Raw genomic sequence first — 21366 nt, forward strand, 5'->3', positions numbered from 1 at the left:
TTTAAAAAAGTACAGATCGAAGAGGCACATACTTTTTTAAGGTAATGAGGACAAATGAAGCATGGCAATAATTGGCAATAAGTGGTTCTTTTTAACTGCCTGTTGCTCAGACTGTTAAAGCAAAATAAAATAACCTTTTAACTGATCCTTGTAGGAGCTACATTTTTTTTTTTTTTTTTAAGACACAAGTTAAATGTAGCCTGTATTTTCTATAAAGGGAAAATAGCTTCATGTCAATACAAATATTAGAAACTGCTGTATAAAGTGTGAATAAATAATTGTCAATCATGCTGAATAAACAGGAAACTGGAAAAAATAAAGGACTTATTGTAACCAATACTAAATCAGTTTAAAGTAACACCATGGTATTAATGTATTAAAAGACATATAATGGTGTCAACATAAGATGCAGTTATAAACACTGTGGTCAATTAACTTTTATCACTGCTGCTTGCAAGTGTTTACATTTATACTGTATGTGCCGTGACAACATTTTACTGTTGTTCATTAATAACTCTGTACTTTGTTGGGAGACGCACTAAATATTAGTGTGTCAGGTTTTAGACTGCAGCACCTAGATGTACTATTATGCAGAAATAATGGTTTAATGTTTTCCTTGGAAAATATACATTTTTCACTTTAATTTTGTCTTCCTTGTTAAAAAGCAATTGCTCTATGCCATGGTTTCCCAGCATCCTCTAAAGCTGGGAGGTAAACCATGTATGAACCTAAGCTTCTGGGTAAAAGGCCAGCGTATTAAGCCAAAGGGGTGCCTTGCCCTCATTTTGAAAAGGATACCAAGTGTCAAATATTTACCCAAAGCGAAGCTGTCAGCCAGCCTGCCATTTCTGTGAAAATGAAATGGGGCTCTGTGTGGGTTTGTTTATGTATGATATAGTTTTTCTATTTGTAGTCGAGTCTCTATTGTGTGCATGTGTTTTATAGACTGATTTCTTAATGCATGAGAGTTGGTAAAAATGTAATGCTTAAGGCCTTCTGTAGTTCAGTTCAATGAGTCAATGTAAGTTTTGTCTCCAGTCAGACTTGATGGGGTGGGAGCTGGGGGTGTAAACACTTGCACAGCCTAAAATGATCGCTAGTAGAAAGATGAGCAGTTTTATTTTGGTTAGAAAATAAACAAACCCTCCCAAAAAACTGCACGGACACAAGTGTGCATGGAAAGGGAAAAGGAGTACACTAAATCAGCGTTACAAACAACCCTGACGCACAATGTGACTTGGGAGAACCTTGTGTACCACGAGAGCCCAGCAGCCCATGCAGGGTTCCTCGGTGCCGATATGATAACCTGCCCCTCTCCAGACCCTCGCACCGCTTTGGATATTTGGGGACAGGGAGGAATAGTTTCAACCAGGCCAGGTAGCGGTGAAGATTAAAGCAATAATACAGCAGGGTAGATGATAGGGACAGTGATGAATGGAAAAGGAAGTTCAGATTAGGTACCACAGAATCTAGTTATAGGCCTAGTTTGAGGTCAGATTCAACAAAGCTCTAAATGCAGTACAATAAGACAATTAAAACAATTAAATTACTAGATTTGAGCAGAATGTATCGGGTTGCTAATGTATAAACTTCTGTTCACTAAAACAGTGCTGCCTGTAGGTGAGTCTTTCCTGTGTGCTAGACAGAGTTTGCCATTTTGCAAAAGGTGAGAAAATCAGTTTTGAGGGGTTTTTCTGTAACTAGAATAAAACATTTTTTAAATGTGTATAATAATTTTTAATGTGATACAAACATTATTTGGGGTTATTCTCTCACTCACTTCTATATTTGGACAGGCTGCTGGATTTGCTTTAAAATTGATCCCATTTGCAAAGCCTTTCACCCTAGATCACCACTCTCTCTGAGCCCAGGGTTAATAGGAGCGAGAGAAGGAAGAGAAGAGAAGGGATAATAGGCACCCAGTCATTCTCATTTCCATAATGCACCAGGAGATATGCAAATTCATGCGATTCTGCTCCAAAGATATGCAGGCTTACTTAAGTATGTGTGTATGGGTGGGGGGAGAAAGAAAGCAAAAAAATACTTGAAAAGGAAATGTTGCTGGCAAGTCTGCTTGTATTTTTAGCAAAAATGTTCTTTTGTTTTTGTCCTTTTCGTATTTGCAATTGTAATGCTTGTCAGTCTCGGCTCTGATAAAAGATGTAGAACAACAGTACTGGTTACAGTCAGAGAGACCATGCCAGCTCTCCCACAAACAACAGCTTGTGTTTCTTTCTTTACAAGGTCTTGGATAACGGGCTATAGTCAGAAACACATTCCTTTTGCTTTTAAATGCTTACCTCTGAGACTGGCTTGAGATGGAGTTAACATAAGTCTGTACATTGGTTCAACAGAATTGTTGACTTTTGTAACTTTAAATGAGATCAGCCTTATCCCCTGTCATTAATGAATGAGGAGTTGTAATTAGTAAGACCATCACTCACCTTGGATTAAAATATCAGCCAATATTAATTATGTATTAATAATTCAAACAATGGCAACATTGACTTAGTCATTATAACCAATTAGCAGTTTTTTTTTATATATATAAAAGGTATTTTTCCTTCCAAAATCTGTTATTTGATGCAAAATGGAGACTATGTTGCCATGAGTTCTCAACATGGTAGTTATGAGAGCTTCTGAGGTCATATTTTGTAGCTAGGCTTCTTTATTTATTACTAAGATGTCAACCTAAGCTGTAAACTTCAGCTGTTGCTTTTATGATGATTGTGCAGTCTCTGTTCATAGTACAATTTTTTTTTGTATATAGGTGTATACAAATGGCAAAATGTAGTTATTTTATTTAGATATATTTCATATTATTAATAGTGTTTAGTTTGACAATTGAATCAAGTTAATGCTGATCTGAGATGAGATGTTTCAGGTTGATGTGATGGACCCTTTGTGGGTTAGCAGGTCTGCAGGAGTAACTAATGAACAGCTTATCCTATAGCAACAGGAAAGCTCTTCTGTGGATAAATAACTGCATGAAAAGACTATTAACAACACGTATGCATAATTAAATACATTTGCATCAATTCATTTAATGGTTATGGCACTTGAACAGTGGCAAATGGTAATAGCTGAATTTAAGAGTGCACACTGCAGTATGTCAGGCATGTTAGAGAAATCTGAACTGGATTGATGCTGAAAGACTGAACATGTACCGCAACACTGACCCATGTCAATATCACACTGAAGACTTTTTACCCATTTGTCTTTAGTTTTTAGAAATTGTATTACTGTTTCAAATGATTAAAAGTGGAAACAATTAAAACTCAGCCATCTCTTTCATTTAACAGAAATGCTTATCAAGACTACTTGGATTGGCAATCCTGATTTAAATTATGAGTTTCTGGATATGGGGGGGATGAATTTTAAAAGAAGACAAAAATAGAAAATGAAGGAGCAGATTAAATTAAAGCTGTCACAATTACAGACCTTGTCAGAGGTAATTTCATCAAGCACCTAACTTCCTTCGTCTACCTTAAGTGAACAGAATGGCCAATTTGACATTCACTTCCTGACGAGGGAAGGTGACTCGGAGGGTATTTCCATTGTCATGGCACCAGGACTGATTTCAATGGACATGGGACGTTGGAGGGGTGGTTTGAGGTCTGACAAGGAGGTTCACACATTTATTTTCCCCCTAACAGAGGGCAGGTGAATAGAACATCTAGATAGTGAAATGTAACCCTCAGGTTGATTCAGAACTTTGATTTGCACCTACTGCTTCCTTTCTGTGTGTTTTACCATTCAAATCTATTTTAGAGGACAGTTTAGACTGCTTAATTTGGTAAAATATTAGTTCTGGTTTTGCAGTTTCCAGATTGATTTGTGATTTCTTCATAAACAGATGACAAATCGTTTTTTTTCATTGCTTTGTTGGAATTTCATCTTAACAGCTATTCCAAAGGTGACTTTCCTATCAATGGGAGTCAGTTTCTCTATATAGTCATTTCCATGTGCAAACAATAAATGAAAATCGCATTAGTAAAAGGTTATATGTTAATCTCAGCAGGAGAGCTCTCCCTCCATGCAAGACAAATAATGAACTTTATTCCATGGTTATAGCATTCCTTTACATATCGAGCACTGCAGAAAGAATCAATTGCAACTCATTATTAAAATTAGTGGTTTGTGTCTGCAAAATTCACTTAATGAGAGGTGTTATGGCTAATCAATGGAACTGTTCCACATAGAGAGACTACAAAGATGTGATTTCTGTCTCTGTACTCCACAGAAAATTGGAAAATATCTGTATTTTATTTTTCTTATTTGCTTGGTGTGTGTGTGTGTGTATTTACTGAACTTGGATCTGTGAAATTAAGATGCGCATTTTAAAGACATGAATAAAAACTGGCTATAGCATGAGCATGAAGCATGAAATAGGGGGAAGAGGAAAACTAGGCAGAGCAATGTAGGTTTTTTTGTTCCCTGGAATGAAATTACATAAACTGGTGCATAATTGATGTGCAAAGTATTCACATTATTCACTTTAAACACCTTAATTTGGTGAATCATTTAGCCTATTAAATATTACTAATTAAACTGTGTTTATCAATTCTAGTTTTTTCAAGATTTTGTTGAACATGAAATTAAAGCTGAACGTTGAACAGGAAACTAGGCCTAAAGATTTTATTTGACTTACATGTATGGTATGTAAATTTTTATATTTTTTCCATCTCAAATGTTTAAATTACAATACTGCAGATTACACTGCATTATTAATGCAAGAAGGGCCATATGGCTTTCTGGTCTTTTTGCTCACTGGGCATGCTGTGAATTTGATCACATTATTTGGTTAAGAGAACATATACTACTTTACCTTTTTTGTTTCCCCTCTCTCTTAAGTATTACACAATTGATTATATTGATCATATTGGTATTTGAAATATTTTAGCACTTAATGATATGGAAATCTGAAGAAAATGCTTTACTTTGAGCAACGCTGTTCTAAATGATTGCACAAGCAGACAGACTGTCCACTTGACTTCATGTACCATTTGCACAGGTTTACAGACCGATCTGTGGCAATGCGGTGAACGCCATAATAAAACGGAAGAAATAAAGTATCACTCGCAGCTTCATTGCAGTTCTGTACAGACTAGTAAGTGAAACAGATGTAAAAATATAAATAAAATCAGAGTAGCTCCAACTATAATTGGTTGGGGACTATATTGTATTTATGGCTACATGAATACTTTTCTAAGTGCATCCCCATGTCTGCAGTGGCTTCAGGCAAAATGGCATTTTTCAAACCTTTCCCTGCACACTGGAACTTGCGCTAGTTCCTCTTTGCTTTCAAATCAGATGTTATTATTAATAATGCATAGAAATGGTGAGATTAAGTAGCCTGTGTGTCAGAGTGAGCCTTCCTGATTAGATCTGACTAGTGGAATGTAGAATACAAACGTGGCATAGGAGAATAAGGGGTGAGGGCAGGAAGTGAGATGGAATTAAGCAGGTATTAATAAGAGTAAGAAGCCAAATATGGATGAGCCATTATTTAATTTAGACTATCAGCTATATGGTTTATGGGGATGCCTTTATTTTTTGCATTAAAAGAGAAGTAACAGCATCACTGTAATTAAGTTGCATGTATGCGTCTTTTTTCATAGTATTCCGTATTCTGTCCTGACTACTTTTGGTTACATAGCTGCTAGATTAAATACTCTCAAGAAAAAAACAACAACAATTTTCCTGCATTCTTTTTCTCACCAAATACCCCTTCTCATAGAATACATATGGATAGAGTATTCCCATCATAGAAGCCATGCTAACTCAATTCCGAAAGGGCAGCCGTGTCACAATAGTAAAAAAAAGAGCATTATTATGTTCTGTGAAATGGTTTATTGTTATCGTCAATTCTGGAAACGGTTCCAGTTTTCATTGTTCAGAAGACCACGTACTCAAATCTGGTAGAGAGAACAGACCTTCATATGCATGTTAAAAAAAATATATATTTGTATGAGTTCCACATGAAACCCATTGTACAGGCCTAGATTTTGTTGCAGTTCATCTGCTGTATTGCCAGAGACTGATTACTTAAGCAGCTGATTTTGCAGTTTACATTTGTATTGTGGATTTGAATCTGAGGAGCCTTAGTTCAAAATAAGATGACTGATATTACGAATGTCAGTGATTTTTATATATATATATATATATATATATATATATATATATATATATATATATATATATATATATATATATATATATATATATATATATATATATATTTGAAACTCTTGTTTTCAATTTGAAGTGTAGTATGAATGAAAGGTCTCCATAAGAGAAAATAGTAGGGAAGTAAAAAAGTGTTTATATAGATACATGCATATACACCGATCAGCCATAACATTATGACAACTGACAGGTGAAGTGAATAACACTTATAATCTCGTTATCATGGCACCTGTCAATGGGTGGGATATATTAGGCAGCAAGGACATTTTGTCCTCAAAGTTGATGTGTTAGAAGCAGGAAAAATGGGCAAGCGTAAGGAGATATATATAATGTGAGCTAGAGAGGTGTGTGTGCGTTTTGTAAAGAGAACGAACAAAACCTCATCCTATTTATGGCTTGCTTCATTTATGCCTGAAGTATTTTACTTCACTGGGGAATTTCTTGGTTTGATGGTGCTTATATTTTTAGAATAAGGCATTGGGGAGGGGGGAGGAAATATCATGTTGCACTTGGCCTGTAAAAAGTCCACCATAGTTGTTTTTGCTCTTATCTTAAGATCTTATTACTTGCTGTATAGGCTAATACATGCAACATGTTTTAAACCAAAGCTAAACTAAATGAAAACAAATCATTCCAGCATTTCCTTTTACATTTAAAAGTGTATATTTTACATGTCTGTTCATTCAGTGTTGGTGTGTGGCATCCGTTTGTGATGCAGCACTGAAAAGGGTGGGCGAACATTGAAAAGGCGAGCCGTATCTTTGTGGTAATTTGATTTTTATTTTGGGGCTGATCGCTTCAGATTCATTGTCCCTTTTTGAAGAAATACTCAACCCAAGACTATTATCGATTTAATTTTCGATCCCTTATAGTAGATCTTGTGTAGATGAAGGGCTTGAAAAGTCAAACAAAGTAGAAGCTGCATTCAGGCTGTCTTCATGTAGCCAAGCAACATTTTAAAACGGTTTATCACAATGCTCTGATCACCAGCTTTCACTCCGGGCTGCTGAAGGAGCCTTCCACTTCAGTGGGGGCTAGTCAGATTTAGGGCTTTAGTATCTGGCCCGGCATTTAATCAACTTATCCATAACATTGAGTAATCAATTATAAAGCTTGTGCCACAAGAGCTTCTCGAGTGGAGGTCAGATTCTTTCAAACCCCTTGTTTATGGGTGAATTTTTATTTTATTTTTTATCAGAGTTAGTCTGAATATAAAAGGCTGGTTAGAAAAGACCAAGGTTGCAAATCATTTCTGTTATGTGTTGGCTAGTATTTTCTCCTTTGTGCTGTCCTTACCTCCAGTGCTATAGAAATGACTTTCAATGTATGAAATTAAAACATTTTTTCTTTCTTGTTGGTACACACTTTACACTGTTCAAATTCCATTATTTCATATGCCGTCTCTGTTTAAAGTGGGATTATATGCCTATTCCATGAAACAAAAAAGTGCTGTCTCCCGGATAATGGGATACCAAATAATTATGATCACAGGATAACCAAATAATTGTAAGATCTAGGATAACTGAATAATTAGAGTGGCAAAAGTCTTTAATGATGTGTATGACACAGGATTGGCATAAATTGATGGGGATTGTTAATTAGCTGAAGGATTTTCTTCTCGCTGTGTGTCTTGATAAGCGGAACCCTCAACAGCTTGATCGAAATTGCCTTTATCTTACAGGAAACTGCTTTTCTTCGATTCCAATGAAAATGGATTCTACTCTTAACAGTATTCTTTTTCTTTGTTTCTTTCTGTTATAGATTGCCAAGACGTCCTGTTTGAAGCCCCCCCAGCTTTTCATTGTGGAGCCTTGGTTCTCTGGCCAGGTCAAAGGTCATTGCCAAGCATGCTGCCACACCGTAAACCCCGGATGCCAAAACTCCTGCCTTTGATCTCCCTGCTGCTCTTCCTCCTCCTGATTGGCGCTGAAGCCAAATGTAAGCTTTTTATCATATTGATATTCATGAGATGGGATGACTTTTGTGACTTCTAGTGATGGCCTTCAGTGAATATTGGGATGTTACCCAAACTCTCTTTTCAAAATTCTGTTAAGATATTTTTCTTTCCACCTTATGGTACTTATTTAAAATAATGATGGAGTATAATTTCCACCTCTGTCTCTACATTATTAATATGTATTAAGCGCTGTTGAGCAAGCTGTAGGACAGTGCCTATTTATAGCCGAGGTTTGACTGAATAGCGTTTGGTTTTTCTAAATGGCTTGGATACCCTTAAAAAGGCAATGAATTACAGACCAAGGCCCAGACCACATCAAAACTTTGACCCCCGCTAATGGCGAATTCCAATCCTTCACGGTGGTTTTGTCTGACAGAGACTTCTTCCTGTTGTGTAATGCACCATGCTTTTAATTGATGGTTTTCAAATGGGTCAGAGTTCTAATTTGGTCTGGGCCAGAAAGTTTGCTCTGCTGTGCCTTGGATGTTTTGTGGGAATAATTAAAACAAAACCAAACATAAGGGGACTGGAATGCAGGGGAGTTAAGGGCAAGGGGACAGCATAGACATTGTTTAATACGGTTTGTCTTGTTCTGCTGTTTTTGTTTTTGTTTTCTGTGCTTTATGGGTGTATTCGTGTGCAGGGGTTTAAATGAAAATCAAAAATCTAGGTCTGATAAAACGTGTTGTTGGCGTAGATCTTCAAAGGGGGCATGGGGTAATAAATTCCACACACGTTCCAGATTTTGCAGCGCTTGAAGCTTTGCTCGGGCGTGACTGATGTCTATCTCTGTGTTTGTCTTTTATCAATCCATATTTATCTGTCCAGGCATTTATCTTTCTGTCAAGGTAGTCTACTCCCTCTGTATTTATTTCTAACTCTTTAAATGGCTGTGGAGGTGGGGGCTATTTTGTCAGCTGCTAGCCATTTATGTGTAAGCAGCCCATCAGTGGCTATTCTTCTAAGAGTTTGATTGGCTCCGTTAAAGAAGGCTGTGGAAAGGCTGTGCCTCGGTTGTAATCACTAGCATACACAGTCTCCCTCCCAGTCTATTATTAGGAACCATTAGATGAGTCTTCCAGTCTCCCGGCTCTAATTGCTGTGGATTTTGGGTACCCTTTTTGCTCCAGCAGTAGATCACAATTGGGTCTGATTTATCGGCAGTAGCTGATAAGACAGATAGCTTTCAGAGCACTCTAATCATGGCACTCATCTAGTCGCTGTTTGCACGACTCTCAAGTCCCTCTTTTCTAACCACTGCTGCACATTGCAGTTCGCCATTTCAGCTGGGCCACATATGCCACTGTTTAATTAGGATTTGAACAGTGTGTATTCTGCCAGTTCCTCCTCTCACCGCCTTCAAAAACAACCATAGAGGGGAAAGCAGCATGAAACCATGATGACATTGTTTATTTGTCTCTCCTTTCTCCCATCATCCCTGCCCCCTTCCTCTCCTTTCTCATAAATCAAAGCCCAGAGGAGGCATATTTTTAATCAAAATAAAAAAGGCGAAAAAATCATTCCCAATAATAGTCGGGCTTTCTCAGTGTGCCCCACGGCCATTTTGTTTATTGAAGTTAACAAACATCCAGTCATTTGTAGAATTGAAATGCTTGTGAGAGGGAGGAGCAGAAAGTCACCTTCCTCTCACAGTTTTAATGTAATGTTTTCCCCTACATTTTCACCCAGCTTTGGAATTGGCACTTACTGAACTTGGGTCACTTAAATTTCCGCATCAGGCCAGATAAGACAAAACATGCATTCTACAAACCATCCTACATATGGACAGAAAAAATGTGCAATTCATAATGCTAAACAGGTTGTTTGTCTGGCAGTTGAATGTTAACTTATCTTCGAGACAACATTTAAGATTATCATCATTTTTAATGGCTCCATTTGCATTTAAACTCTCATCCCCCTGGAAAACAAATAGATACATTTGGGATCAAAGACTTTTATCTCTGCTGTCAACTAGCGTCTTTCATAAAGTGGTGGAGTAGTGATTGGATACATTTCAGAAAATGGAGGTGCATGTCTCCCCCTAAACCTATGCTTATGAATACATACATACATTTATCTGCAACCCTCAAAAACCTGGAAAGTTACTGGAAACTGGTCAGTGTGTCTGGAATTGAGTTAAAACAGTTTTGTAGGCAGATTTTTGTGACATTTTTATCACATTCCCTCCAAGTCTCAAAACTACTTTCTTCCCACAATTGTAGATTCCTGAGCCGATCCTAAAAATATCCTTGTCTCCAAAAGCCAGGGCGTGTTCCACAGTCTGACCGCAACACAGAGAGCTGTTATTAAACAACCATGGCATCACTATAACCCACAAACCACAGGCAAAATGAATGGCATGCTAATTCAGGCTGCAGAATTGTAAATTAACTATTGACAGCATTGAAGAAGACCCAGAGTAAGTGGTTTTCATCATGATACAAAAAAAAAGTCAGTGTAGATCCCAGGAAAGAGCAAGCAGACTTATTCCAAATCTAAACACATGGCCAACAACAACATAGAGGTTAAAACAAGACTTTCAGCAAGAACAAATACGTTTTAGTGCAGATTTGATTTGAGCTCTTCCATGAATACATTAACCTCAGGCTCAGAACATAAATTGGGCTCAGACTGTGTGTTTATGGATATGAAGTTGAAGGTACCCTGACATTGTTTGAGGAGCTTCATGCGCTCTCCTACATTACAACTGAAGTGTAGAACCTATGATGCATTTTCTGACATTAAGTGTCTAAACTGATCAGATATTTCCTAGTAAAGCATTCATATCTCAAATGTGAAGAATTAGGAAAACATTCCCATCATGTGTGTCTCTGTTTTAATGTTTCTTCTATTGAAATTGTGTCCCAAAACCGTAAACCAATCTAATTCTTATTAAAATATAGTGAAGACATTAAGATAAGTCTAATTTAGCCTTGAGGGGAGGGGTGGATATTGTGACTTCAAATTAGTTTTGATCTGCATGCTTGGACTCCCCTGGACTATACTAATCTAGCTAAATGGAACTGACTGTAAGAAAAAAAGAAATATGAATGCGATGCACTGTGAAATCCTTTGACGTCGGGAGCTCGAGTTTTTTTGTTGTTTTTTTGTCAAATGCTTCAGGAGTTGCTGGGGGAAAAAAACACAAGCCTGCAGGAGATTTCTGCACCTCCTATCATTTACATTATATAAGAAGCCAATTATATGGTTACTTAGTTCTTTGATATGGAATCTCCAATTATTTCTCCCCTCGATTTGGGATCGGCGATTTACCGATGACTGCTGTGATTCGGAGGATTGCCAGGGGTGAGACAAAGCCAGTGTCCCCCGAAATGCAAAAGCCAAAGCAGTCTGCTGTTTTTCATCCTGCCAGCTCTGTGTGCCTACAGACCAGCTATAACATCGATTGCAGGATTCAATACAGCTGGAATTGCTAACTATCTGATCTGGCAGCCACCCGAGGAGCCAGGGATTGGCTGTTGTACGATGATCTGAGGAGTCCCCAGCTTACTCCTGGCCACCCCGACCTGGCAACACTTGGTGAATTCTAGGCAACCCTATGGGAACTCCCCACTAAGTCTGATAATGGGCTATTGAACACAGCTTGCATCCTGTGTGTTTGCTTGTACCGCATGTGCTGCTTGGGAAACCCATGTTTGTCATTTTTGTTCATCTATGTAAGGTGCACCACACGGGTGCATTACAGCAGATTTTTAGGAATGCTGCAACCTGATCATTAATTGTACGGTCATCTGCTTTGGGACACATATGGCCAACGCTTCAGCTGTGCAATTAAAACTAGAAAATTTGATTTGAATAGTTGATGTACAGGTTTTACGGTCATATAACAGGCCTTTTAATATACATGTACGCATTTCCAGCAAAAACGAACTTCTAGGTGTTTTGTAACAGTAATTTCTGCCCTCCTTAATATAAATGTGAAGGCAAAGCAATTAGACATCAGATGCATCCTAAAAATATAGGCTACTTTACTAGTTTTAGTTCTACCTAATGGACTGTGTGCCTGTATTAAAATATTTAAGAAATGAGAATAGGTCATTTGAAATATTAAGACATTTTAAGACAGTCTAAATATCCAGCTGTGCCTTCCATAATATTCCAGGCATGGCATGATTGTCATTGTCATATTTTAGTTTATTTTTCACAATAAGATAATAAGCATAAAATACCCGACACCAACAATTGCCTCACATACAAAAACATCAATTTTCACGGCAAGACTGTATACCAGACACGCTCAGAAAGACTGCTGTACACACAAAGGCCCCTACTTAGTTGCATGATAATATAGAAAGATTGGTGTTCCTGTTTTTTTTTTTTATATATTGGTTTCTTTTCATTAACTGGGATGGAATGTTTAATTTTTTATTTATTTCCCATGCAATAATCTTAAAAGTCTGTGGTCCTCTCTGTGTCTCGTTCCAATCGTAATTGACTTTAGCTGGAAGTGACGGGAGTAATTTCAATAATTTATTTTCCTTTGAAGCTGCCAAGTGAATATTTTAGGGCCCCCAGGGAGTCTTTTTTCTTTTTCTGTTTCAATCTCTTTTAGAGGGATCTGTTACTCATATTCTGAGTTCCCTGTACCCCTCTCTCAAACCTCCTCCCAGCATATCAACCTCTTCTGGTTGGTTGTATAAATTTAATTGATTTAAAAAAACTAACAAAAAACATACAATTAATTTAATAAAATTGTATTGTACTTTATTATTCATATTTAATAAATCATGAATCCTGAATTTAAGATGCTTCATACCTCGTGAATTAGAGTAACAGTATTGCCCAATTTTTTGGGGAATCTTTAATATTTTTGTAATATCCTGTATAGGGCTCCGAATCCCATGATTATAGAGAATAAAGGCTTTTCTTATAGTGCAAGCTAAAGTAAACCGACAAATCACTGAGAAAAAAGGATTAAAAAATGAAAATGCACTGTTCTTTTAAATTCCACTGATTACTTTATTAGAAACATGAGAATCTTGCAAAGCGTTTACACATAATTCACTTATGGGAAACTGAATGTACGCACGTCTGTTTTTGCTTTCTCGATGGTGCTGCTTTCTAATCTTCCTCAAAGTAAGGTTTTACTGATTTGTCATCCGAACTGTCACCGCTTACACAGAGAGTTCAAGTGTACGGTCACAGGAGCACATTACTGAAAACCAAAAGGTTTAACTTCTATGTTCTATGATATTTTTTCTAGTCAAAATAGGTCTGAGACGGAGTGTTCGCTGAATAACAAATGCAGATGCCTTGTGTTCCCTCTATATTGTCAATATGCAATGGCACTGAATTTTAGATGTAGGTGTGCCAAGGTACCACTACTGCTAGTCACCAGCAGATGTCAGCATAACAGACTAGAATCTGTAGACTGATAGTATTGAGCAAGTGAAGGACTGTTTACTTGTAGTATAGATGGGTTAAAAGAATTCTAGAATTTTGGGAAATATTTCATTCTTTTTTCCTTCTGTTTTCAATCTAGTTCAATTTCTAACCTGCTGCATCAATACATTTTATACATAAATAATAGAAAATCAGTAAAGCGGTGGTATTCTTTTGCTGCAATGCAAAATGCAAGTCTATACATAAGATAACAAAGACGAGCCTACACAGCTGTCAATCACCTGATTTCAGATTCTGTTATTATTTGTGGTATTTTGTATTGTCTTGTATTATTTGATGATGCTTCTCATGGGGGAGGGGGGGGGATTTATGTTGATATAAAGCTATGTTATCTCTGAGGTTTCTGTACTGTATTTACATTTGTCTTGTAACGTTTGTTTTGGGAAAACCTTTTTTCAAATAATAAATCAAAGCCTAATGTGGTGTGAGAATGTGTAGATGGTAACCCGGGGGGGGGCGGGGTTGCATGCTGTAAATGAGGTAGGGGTGTATCCGTAATCGAAGGCTTTTCCCCGGGTTCTGTAGGGCTAGCAGCAAGAAAACGAAACCTCCAGGCACATAGTGCGTCACAACCACACACGCCGTCACAAGTTATAGATATATAGGCTAGATGTACACATCCTTGCATTTTAGATGAGACCATTGCAGTCTAATATATATATGTACAGTGAGGGAAAAAAGTATTTGATCCCCCACTGATTTTGAACGTTTGCCCACTGACAAAGAAATTATCAGTCTATAATTTTAATGGTAGGTGTATTTTAACAGTGAGAGACAGAATAACAACAAAAAAATCCAGAAAAACGCATTTCAAAAAAGTTATACATTGATTTGCATGTTAATGAGGGAAATAAGTATTTGATCCCCTATCAATCAGCAAGATTTCTGGCTCCCAGGTGTCTTTTATACAGGTAACGAGCTGAGATTAGGAGCACTCTCTTAAAGGGAGTGCTCCTAATCTCAGCTCGTTACCTGTATAAAAGACACCTGTCCACAGAAGCAATCAATCAATCAAATTCCAAACTCTCCACCATGGCCAAGACCAAAGAGCTGTCCATGGATGTCAGGGGCAAGATTGTAGACCTACACAAGGCTGGAATGGGCTATAAGACCATCGCCAAGCAGCTTGGCGAGAAGGTGACAACAGTTGGTGCGATTATTCGCAAATGGAAGAAACACAAAATAACTGTCAGTCTCCCTCGGTCTGGGGCTCCATGCAAGATCTCATCTCGTGGAGTTTCAATGATCATGAGAACGGTGAGGAATCGGCCCAGAACTACACGGGAGGATCTTGTTAATGATCTCAAGGCAGCTGGGACCATAGTCACCAAGAAAACAATTGGTAACACACTACGCCGTGAAGGACTGAAATCCTGCAGCGCCCACAAGGTCCCCCTGCTCAAGAAAGCACATGTATAGGCCCGTCTGAAGTTTGCTAATGAACATCTGAATAATTCAGAGGAGAACTGGGTGAAAGTGTTTTGGTCAGATGAGACCAAAATCGAGCTCTTTGGCATCAACTCAACTCGCCGTGTTTGGAGGAGGAGGAATGACCCCAAGAACACCATCCCCACCGTCAAACATGGAGGTGGAAACATTATGCTTTGGGGGTGTTTTTCTGCTAAGGGGACAGGACAACTGCACCGCATCAAAGGGACGATGGACGGGGCCATGTACCGTCAAATCTTGGGTGAGAACCTCCTTCCCTCAGTCAGGGCATTGAAAATGGTTCGTGGATGGGTATTCCAGAATGACAATGACCCAAAACACACAGCCAAGGCAACAAAGGATTGGCTCAAGAAGAAGCACCTTAAGGTCCTGGAGTGGCCTAGCCAGTCTCCAGACCTTAATCCCATAGAAAAGCTGTGGAGGGAGCTGAAGGTTCGAGTTGCCAAACGTCAGCCTCGAAACCTTAGTGACTTGGAGAGGATCTGCAAAGAGGAGTGGGACAAAATCCCTCCTGAGATGTTTGCAAACCTGGTGGCCAACTACAAGAAACGTCTGACCTCTGTGATTGCCAACAAGGGTTTTGCCACCAAGTACTAAGTTGAAGGGGTCAAATACTTATTTCCATGATTAACATGCAAATCAATGTATAACTTTTTTGAAATGTGTTTTTCTGGATTGTTTTGTTGTTATTCTGTCTCTCACTGTTAAAATACACCTACCATTAAAATTATAGACTGATCATTTCTTTGTCAGTGGGCAAATGTACAAAATCAGCAGGGGATCAAATACTTTTTTCCCTCACTGTATATATGTATATGTATGTATGTATGTATGTATATGTGTGTATATATATATATATATATATATAAAGTTGGATTGGAATAAACCACTTGAAAAGTAATTAAGGATTAATCCCTTTTTACAGCAAGAACATTTGATGATTTGATAAATACATTATATAAATTGAATATACTAGATATCACTGTTAAAATAACGTTTCCTGAGTTGTACCAATGAAACCAATACAAGATATGAAATCATTTGCTGAGAAAAAGATATAGTCCATTAAGAAGGATATATTTATAATATGCAGATTTGGCATGAACACGTTCTGTATTTAAACATACATAATTACAGATTTAAAAGACTCTATTTATAATATCACACATTCCAATATTGAAGCAGCACGATGAGTGGTATTTTGTGAAGGGCATTTGACAGAAAAATCATTAACTAGTAAACCAGTATTGCTTCTGCCAATAAATTATTTGTAAGGTTTAGTTTATACAAAGTGATGTTCTTGGCAAGCAGGGCCTTCCCATTGAAAACTTTTTGAGTGACACTTCATAATGGACTCTAAAACCATTCCAGAAGGTTTTGTAGGTTTTTTGGGTAGGGGGTAATTATCAAGTCTTGTGAGCTGAATATCTCTGTAATTGTGCATATGTTTAGTTGAGTGGGATGGGCAATCCTCCCTGTCTCATAGACAAGTGTCCTTCTGGTGATCCAGTCATTGACAACTGTATTAGCCCCCTATAACCACATTTGCCAAAACCAATCTCACCAGTAATCACATCTCCTGTGGGCACTCTGTCTAGTCCAAATTTCCTGGTTCACAGTCTCCTTTTCTTGGTCACCATGGATGGTGTTGAGGATTAAGTGTAGGGTATGATAGGGAATTGGATTTAGGTGCGAGTTGCACAGTTGTATAGACCTGAATTAGAAAAAGAGACGGTTTGCAGGTCATCTGTCTTTTCTAGATGAACCTAGGTATTGAAGACGACAGATGTCTGATTCTAACACACCTAACAGTTAATCAAAAGAGTTTGAATGGAATTTGAGGAAACATACACTCTCAGATCACATGTAGGAGCCATAAAACAAACACAATAACGCACACACACACCCCTAAGAAAACGGTGGAGGCTGTTTATGCTGAAGACCTGGATTTGACAACTGTAGGCTTAGGTGGGTTTATTACAGGTGTCAGGGTTAGCCTGTTATCTGCAGTTAGTCAAACAGGATAATAGTCCCTTAAGTACATAATGATTTTTTGTATGTGGGTATCAAGATAGGTTGTCCATGTTTCGGCTGGTTTCTTATAATCCTATCATGCTGCTGTCATCTCTGCACTACTCACTGTATAGTTTAATAAAGGATAATGCATTGGATTGTCCTGGGTGTTTTCTTGTCAACTTGTTTACATAAGAACATGCAAACTGAAAAAAATAAGGAGATTAGGCTCATCTTTTAGTCATTTGTTTTCAAGGACATTCTTTCAGGATCCCATATAAGATTTTACAGCATGACGTTACTCCTGCCACCCCAATAAACTTTGTATAGTCTTGCAAATTATATGACTTCTACATGAGGTGAAAGAATGATTGGGTGAGAGTGGCATGCGATTTGTTCCCTTTTTTCAGTTATTGCTCTTAAACAGAAGTGTTTACAAGTTGCCACAGAGAGACAGGAGAGTACAGGTGAGAGGCAGCCATCTTGTTGTTTGACTAGTTTCAGACCAGTCTTAGCATTGCTCATTTTGTTTTAAGTTTGCCTAAATTGAAGTTAGCACTGTCTGTAGTTTGCCTAAATTGAAGTCAGTTCAGTTCAGCTGCTGAGTTGGTGAAAGTAAACGGGCTGCACTGTTTCTCAGTCACAAAAGTTAAGCAGTTGACTAGGAAACCGGAACCAAGGGACTTAAAAAACCTAACATTTAGAAGCATGTGGCCACTACAGTGTCAGGTTTGCAGAATGATTGCCTTCCTGGATGAAATCCTAGAGATCAAGGTTCGTGATCTTGAGGCTCAGCTTGTTGATCTGCGCTGTATTAGGGATATAGAAGAATTGGTCAATCAGCCCATGAGAGAGATGGTGTGCACGCCAAAACCTAGGAGAGTTGAGACCTCAGATCAGGACAGCGTAGAGAACTGCTGGGTAGGTCGTAACCACAGAAAAGGGCGCGCACAACACCTAGAGACACCCCAAGAGCTAGAATTGCCCAACAGGTTCCAACTGCTGGACACCGAGTTGGACAATGACAGCTCAGAGGGTGATGGGGGGGCAGTTGAGCACCAGAGCACCATGGTGCCCACTCCCCCCTAGAAGAGGGAGGTAGTTATAGTAGAAGACTCAATTCTTAGAGGTGTAGATCACACAGTGTGCTCTAGTGATAAGGAGACCCGCATGGTATCTTGCCTGCCTGGTGCTCAGGTCGCAGATCTCCCTAAACTAGTAGACAGGCTACTGACCAAAGCCGGGGGGAATCCACTGGTCATGGTCCACATTGGAACCAATGACATAGGAAAAGGTAAGACAAAGGTTCTGCAAGACAAATTTAAAGAGTTAGGAACAAAACTAAAGAGCATAAACTCCATGGTAGTTTTCTCCAAAATACTTCCGATATCACGTGCCAGGCCAGGGAGACGGGCAGAGATTAGAAAGTTTAACACGTGGTTGAAATCTTGGTGTAGGGAAGAGGGGTTTAGGTTTATGGAGCATTGGTCTTTCTTCTGGGATAGATGGGACCTGTACAAACCGGACGGTCTACATCTAAACAGAAGGGGGGCTAATGCATTGGGAAAGCGTATGGGCAGAGAAATTTAAAATCTTTTAAACTAGGGACCAGGGGGCAGGGAGCTCTGACAATGGGAGATGTTCCTGTAAGGAAAGAAAACAAAGGGAACCCGCTAGTAAGAAAGTCCTGAAATATTTGTACCTCAATGCCAGGAGTATAAGGAACAAGATGTTGGAATTAGAAGCCACAGTGCTGGCAGTGACTATGATGTAGGAGTGACGGAAACATGGCTTACAGAAAACGATGGGGATGAATACAAGTTAGAAGGATACACACAGTTTAGGAGAGACAGGCAAAATCGAAGAGGAGGTTGGGTATCATTATATGTGAAAAATTACATTGAGGCATTAAATCCCAGTAACAGAACAGAATATTTGTGGGTGAAACTTTTGAACAAGAGATCTGGAGGATTAATGGTAGGAGTGTGTTACAGACCACCAAATTCAGATATTCAGCAAGATGTTGCATTGTACAGTGTAATCAGGACTGCATGTAGCAAGGATGTGGCTGTTATAATGTTGGATTTCAATTTCACAAACATAGACTGGGAAAGCCCGGTTGGGACTACAGAGGCAGAAATAGAGATGGTTGAGATGGTAAATTACTGCTTTCTAACTCAATTTGTCAGGAACCAGAGAGAGTGCATGCATTGACTTGATCTTTTCAAATGACCAAGACAGAGTCAGAGGGACACTAGTTAGAGAACCAATGGCAAATTGTGATCACAACATGGTAGCTTTGAGGCATTCTTTCAAAAAACAAGGCCCAAGTCTAAAACAATGGTCTACAATTTCAGAAAAGCAAACCTTGAAGGTAGGAGGCGGCACTTAGAAGAGGTAGACTGGAGCACACTGGATACAGATTCAGTTGAAAGTGGATGGTTATATATTAAGAATATACTACTTGAGGCTCAGGAGAAATTTGTACCAAAACTTAGGAAATTGAGGACTAATTTAGACGAGGCAGGTCATGTCTTACTAATTTATTAGAATTTTTTGAACATGCAACTGCAGCTGTAGATCATGTGAAAGCATATGATATGATATACTTAGATTTTCAGAAAGCTTTTGATAAGGTTCCACACCAAAGACTAATCCTCTAATTGGAAGCTGTAGGCATTCAGGGTAATGTAAGTAGATGGATTATTAACTGGTTGATGTATAGGAAACGGAGCGTGTCGATTAGAGGAGTCGCTTCTAACTGGAGTGAGGTTGTTAGTGGAGTTCCACAGGGATTAGTACTAGGGCCTTTGCTTTTTCTAATCTATATTAATGATCTGGACTCTGGGATAGTTAGCAAACTTGTCAAATTTGCAGATGATACTAAAATAGGTGGCTCAGCAAATACAATCTTGGCAGCACAGGTTATTCAAAGGGACTGACACCTGGCAGATGAAATTCAATGTGGACAAGTACAAGGTAATACACGCAGGTAACAAAAATGTCCACTATAATTACACTATGGGAGGAATAGAACTAGATGAAGTATCGCATAAGAAAGACCTAGGAGTCTATGTGGACTCCTCACTTTCTCCATCCAAACAGTGTGGGGAAGGAATAAAAAAAGGCAAACAGAATGCTAGGGTATATTGTCAAAAGTGTAGAATTTAAAACAAGGGAAGTAATGTTAAGACTCTAAAATGCACTAGTTAGACCTCATCTGGAATACTGTGTACAGTTCTGGGCAGCACACTTCAAGAAGGATATTGCTGCTCTAGAGGCACTTCAGAGGAGAGCAACCAGACTTATTCCAGGTCTAAAGGGAATGTCCTACTCGGAAAGACTGAGGGAACTGAACCTTTTCACCCTGGAATAGAGGAGACTACGTGGGGACTTGATCCGAGTCTTCAAAATCATGAAAGGCATCGACCACATCAAACCAGAGGAGCTTTTCCAGATCAGCAGGGACACACGCACCCGGGGACACAAATGGAAATTGGGCTACAAGGCATTCAAAACTGAAAACAGGAGACGCTTCTTTACACAGAGAGTAGTCACAATCTGGAACAAACTCCCCAGCAATGTGGTAGATGCTGAAAATTTGGGAACATTTAAAAATAGACTGGATAGGATCCTTGGATCACTTAGTTATTAATGGACACCAAATGAGCACGATGGGTCGAATGGCCTCCTCTCGTTTGTAAACTTTCTTATGTTCTAAACAAACTCATCAGAAATGTGTCTGCCTTCTGAACTTCATTTTATATAATTTCTTTCCCTCCAGCCTCCATATATATATTTGTCTACATTTACACAATTAACATGCACTTAGAAATATTTCACAGTCGCTGACCAACAAGTGCTTAGATTGGGGCCATATCACTGCTATTATGTGCCACTTTAGAGTAATACATCTCTTGACGGGCCAGTTAAGTGTTGTAATGGCAAAAATTGGATGAAGGCATGAATCGGACACAAGGGAAATTTTATTTACTCCATCAGGGTTGTATATAGGGAGCTGACTGGTTTGCAAACGATTTTTGGGAGGCAATATGAGGTGAAAGTGGGGTAGGGGTTAGAATAAAAGCTATTTATGTGTCTGAAGTGCACTGAAACCCAGACAACACTAATAATAAAAAGACCTGGAAAATGATTTGAATCTTCAAAGGAATGTAGAAGGGAAAAAGCTTTATTTGAATTACTCTGTCCAGTGTTAAACTAGCTACACAACATTATCAAGAGCCCAAGACCACAATGCTATTGCACTGAACTGCCCTTTACACGGCAGAACCATCACTGTGCCAACCATTGCGGTCCTAACCGCTCTCTCTCTC

General features: G+C 38.6%; 1 protein-coding gene across 8 annotated transcripts in view; it reads left to right on the forward strand.

Annotated features, from left to right (window-relative positions):
* ptprsa (protein tyrosine phosphatase receptor type Sa) overlaps nucleotides 1–21366 on the forward strand; it is a 319426-nt gene that overhangs the window by 116276 nt on the left and 181784 nt on the right. For all 8 annotated transcript variants that reach the window (XM_066696343.1, XM_066696342.1, XM_066696344.1 and 5 more), the window contains one exon: nucleotides 7951–8127. In XM_066696343.1, coding sequence (XP_066552440.1) covers nucleotides 8037–8127 — 91 coding nt within the window. In that variant the 5' untranslated portion in view covers nucleotides 7951–8036. The remainder of the gene's footprint in view (nucleotides 1–7950; nucleotides 8128–21366) is intronic.

This window comes from Amia ocellicauda, chromosome 22 (genome assembly GCF_036373705.1).
Source record: "Amia ocellicauda isolate fAmiCal2 chromosome 22, fAmiCal2.hap1, whole genome shotgun sequence".
Classification (NCBI taxonomy): domain Eukaryota; kingdom Metazoa; phylum Chordata; class Actinopteri; order Amiiformes; family Amiidae; genus Amia; species Amia ocellicauda.